Below are 4,031 nucleotides of genomic sequence, written 5' to 3'. Positions count from 1 at the left end.
TGTGAGCTGTTTGCAGTGTATCACGTCTGTTTGCTGGTGCTGTTTTTGCAGGCAGAGACATTGGTTAATCTGCACAGTATCCTGATCTGCACGGCTGTCAGAACCAATGTCCAATCATGAGTGTATGAGGACACCTGCTGGATATTTGTTGACAATGTTTTTTTTTTTTTCAAGCTAGCTGGCACAGAATCAATTAATATAGCTTAATAAGGTTCAAGATCCATTCAGTATTCATCTGGATATGAGTTTATCAGATGTGAGAGTCTGCTTAATCCGGTGGGTATCCAAACACACACATTACACATGAGACAAATACAGTTTGCTGGGTCTTTTGTTTTATTGACGCATCATCTTCTTTAGTTGTTCATCATAGCCTGAAAAACACAAATATTCAATCATTTGCAGAAAAACGAAACAAGAACAGGTTCTTCTTCACTCCATTATTAAAATCTTTTGTGTCTCCTTTACCTGGTCGATCCAGTCGTTGAAAGCAGAGACTCTGGTGAAGACAGTGGGTTTCTTCGCATAGTTGCAGCCAAGGCCAGAGACGAAGCTGGCAATGCCATGGACTTCCCAGACACCCTCAGTGTTCTTACAGTTCAGAGGACCTCCGGAGTCACCCTGGACACACACAGAAAGAGAGAGTGAGAGAGAGAGGAGGGCTCATGTTTTATTCATATATTGGAGCTGCAGGGAGACTGGCCCGGCGTAACTATGAGAATCTCAATCAGAAGCATGTTTTCGCCAAGTATAATGGGAACACAATAAACATGTGTCATGTTCCTTGGCAGCTAGATAACACATGAGTGTAATGACACAAAAAACCCTTCCATTCGGATTCCTTGGGCATTTTGTTTTTAACACACTCATTGCATTTAAATTCAGATTTGCTTCACTTACATAAATGTGTAACAGGATTACCAAAGCAGGTTCAACAAGCTTTACAATGGTTTTTAATACATTTTTTATTGAAAAAAATAGAAAAATAGAAATAGGTAAAAACATACCAGTAAAAAATTATTTTCTTTTTACACACACACACACACACACACACACACACACACACACACACACACACACACACACACACACACACACACACACACACACACACACACACACACACACTACAAACTTACGTTGCATCCAGCCACGATTCCATCCCCGCCGGCACACACCATGGTGGTCCTGACAGCGATACCCCACCAGTCAGGCTGGGAGCAGGTGGCATGGTCAGCCACAGGCATCAAAGCCTGCTGCAGCTTATCAGCAATGGGGCCTCCGGCTAAAACACACAGGCAGAGTCCATTACCACAATCCACACACACTAGCCGTCTGTCAAATATGCTTTACAGCATTTCCCCAAGCAGCAAATCAGTCTGACCGAAATTTTCAATTTAGGAGTAATCCTCCCCCCCCTAAAAAGTTTCAGCTAAAATCTCATGCATGTGATTTTCATCCCAACTTTAAAGGTTTCTCTGGGTAACAACGATAACACGCACACTCACACACAGCTGGTTGTAAACCCAAACATCATGCTTACACCCTAATGGACAGTGAAAAAATGTCAGACACATGAACACAGCTCTGCCTTCCACAAACAGTGACTTACTGTACAGCCTGCCCCATCCAGTGATGTAGCAGGGGTAGAGGTTGGACAGCACAGTGCCAGCAGAGGGGATACATGCCAGCTGCACCTGGTCACTCAAAGTCACAGACTCTGACAGCTTGATCAGGGCAATATCGTTTCTACAAGAAAGACAGAAAGAAAGAAAGAGAAAGTGATCAATGAACAGGACATTTTCAGTCTTCTTCTAGAGCCAGAAATAAGGAGAGAGTTACAATGTCCCGACATACAAATAAATCCTCTCAATATCTAATCTTATTTCTGTAATTTCCCACTGGGGAAAAAGTACTTGAGTACACGAAAAGGTCCACTCTTATTCATGTTGTCTTACACTTTTTATTTACTGTTGAGAAATGTGAAATATATGGAGATGGAGGACTTGTGTCAGGGGTAGGTGCTGGACAGAAGAGAATAAATGGAATTTGAGTCTCAGCCCTCTTCATCACCTAGACAGATAAGATTGTGATGTACTGTATGTCATGGCAGGGGCTATACAGTAGTGCTTGTCTTACCCGAAGGCCACAAAGATCTGGTTCCATTTCTCATGCACAATAATCTTCTCAGGCAGGATGGCCTTGGAGCCAGCCTCTTCCTCCACCAGGTTGTGTTTGCCCACAAATACTCTGTAGGAGAGCTTGGAGCTGGATGAGGGGAGAGAACAGACTGTTTAGCTTGTGCTTACCCACACACCCAAGATTTGTCCACCAGTTGAATGATGTGATGATCTCAAATTGATGAATAGTTGTGGTGACAAGATGATGAAGAGGATTTGAACTGGGCAGTCCTCCAGATGACCTTCAGTGTACTTTTGAAATTGAAACCTTTTTGAAGTTCATGATCTCTTTACAATTATGGTTTAAGTGTTGTTTAGGGTCCAAAATGAAGGAAGTGGTGCGCTGCAGAATACATAGAGTACATTTAACAGAAGATATGTGAAAATGTGACTTGTAGTGGTGGGCACTGGTGGCTGTGTTTTTGTGTTTGTGTGTGCCTCTGCTGCTTGTACTTGATGCAGTGAGCAGCAGTCATGACCCAGTTGGCAGCAATCAGAGATCCCCCACAGGTGTGCCTCCACACACCGTCCCTCTCATACTGCAGGGAGATCTGGAGACAAATAAGGACAACATAAAGGCAACAGTAAGAGGCAGGTTGTAGATTATAGATAGGTGCTTAGTTTTTTTTTTAACTTAATTCAAGAGCGACCATTTAATAACAGAATTTTAACCCATGGGTCTGGAATCTAACAAATACACCCATAAAGTTTTCCAGTAAATATAAAAACCCTGACAGATGTGCACATATTAGCATACCTGCCAGGGCCAGCTGTGGGGCTTGGCATCTACTCCATTGACCACACGGGAAGTCAGGGGCTCAATGGGCGGGGTGCCACACCCGAGGGCTGGACGAGGAGAAGATAGCCACGTGTGAGATGGACATGAGTTAGTGTCCATGAGGTAGGAGAACAATTAAATCACTTTTTTTTTTTACATCAGGCACAAACTGCATCATCTTTCTTTTTAATAAATAATTGCACAGTGCTGGCTCCCTGTGTGAAAATATGCAGCCAGGCACACAATCTCACAGAAACAATTACACACAGAATTAAAGAATGCCAGATGTTCTTACCGCTAGCAATGAGCACTGAGGCCAGCACAATGGGAATCATGTTGATTGATGCTTCTGCTGAGGGACGGCAGGGCACACACTCTCTTTTAAACTTTTTACCACAGGCAACACCCACTCCAATTGGTTTTCCATGGCCTCCAGGGGTGCAGATGGACCAATGGCAACAAGGGTCAGCGCGACTGGGTGGCTGACGAAACACACAGGTGTGTTTTCTGGAACATTTCTCATGACCTTCAAGTAGAGTTAGTGTATGCTCCATTACTTTGCACAGTGTATATGTGTATTCGTGGAGGCTCATATGTATACATGCATAGTATGTTTATGTTTGTAAATACTGGAGACACATACCAACCAGACAACCTCCACATCATAAAATGTTCTTGAACTCACCTTTACTCCTTTCCACGACAAAGTCTCTTCCCTGAAACTTTGAATTAAATGCTTGTGTAACAGCATGGGAAACCAACATCTGGATTACTGCTTCTTTGAAGTACAAAACTGTTTTTGTGAAACAAAAATCAAACTTAGAGGCATTACTTTGACAAATAACCAGGACAATGAAGAACAGATGGTGTCACTGGTGCAGAAAATATTGACAGCTACACCACAATCTTTTGACATCTTTCAGCAGTGAGTTCTGCAATGAATTCCACAGAAGAGACATATTGTAGAACCATATGTATGATCTAATATATCACCCAACACATTGAAACATTCTTGGCATTATTCTATGTAGGATATGTGTTGTTGTAAAGTAAAATGTGGACTGAGCCAGTGT

General features: G+C 42.6%; 1 protein-coding gene across 1 annotated transcript; it reads right to left on the bottom strand.

Moving 5' to 3' along the window:
• Positions 1-356: 356 nt before the first annotated feature.
• Positions 357-3,308, bottom strand: ela3l (elastase 3 like; the record flags this gene model as incomplete). Its single annotated transcript, XM_083912785.1, has 8 exons — positions 3,254-3,308; positions 2,938-3,026; positions 2,634-2,731; positions 2,140-2,268; positions 1,613-1,749; positions 1,140-1,285; positions 469-621; positions 357-374 (listed from the first exon to the last, which is right to left on the bottom strand). The coding sequence occupies exons 1-8, from the start codon at positions 3,291-3,293 to the stop codon at positions 357-359; spliced, it is 810 nt and encodes a 269-aa protein (XP_083768911.1). The 5' UTR covers positions 3,294-3,308.
• Positions 3,309-4,031: the final 723 nt, after the last annotated feature.

Source organism: Echiichthys vipera, assembly GCF_963691815.1.
Source record: "Echiichthys vipera genome assembly, chromosome: 4".
NCBI classification, from domain to species: domain Eukaryota; kingdom Metazoa; phylum Chordata; class Actinopteri; order Perciformes; family Trachinidae; genus Echiichthys; species Echiichthys vipera.
This window is presented reverse-complemented; position numbering and strand designations above follow the sequence as displayed.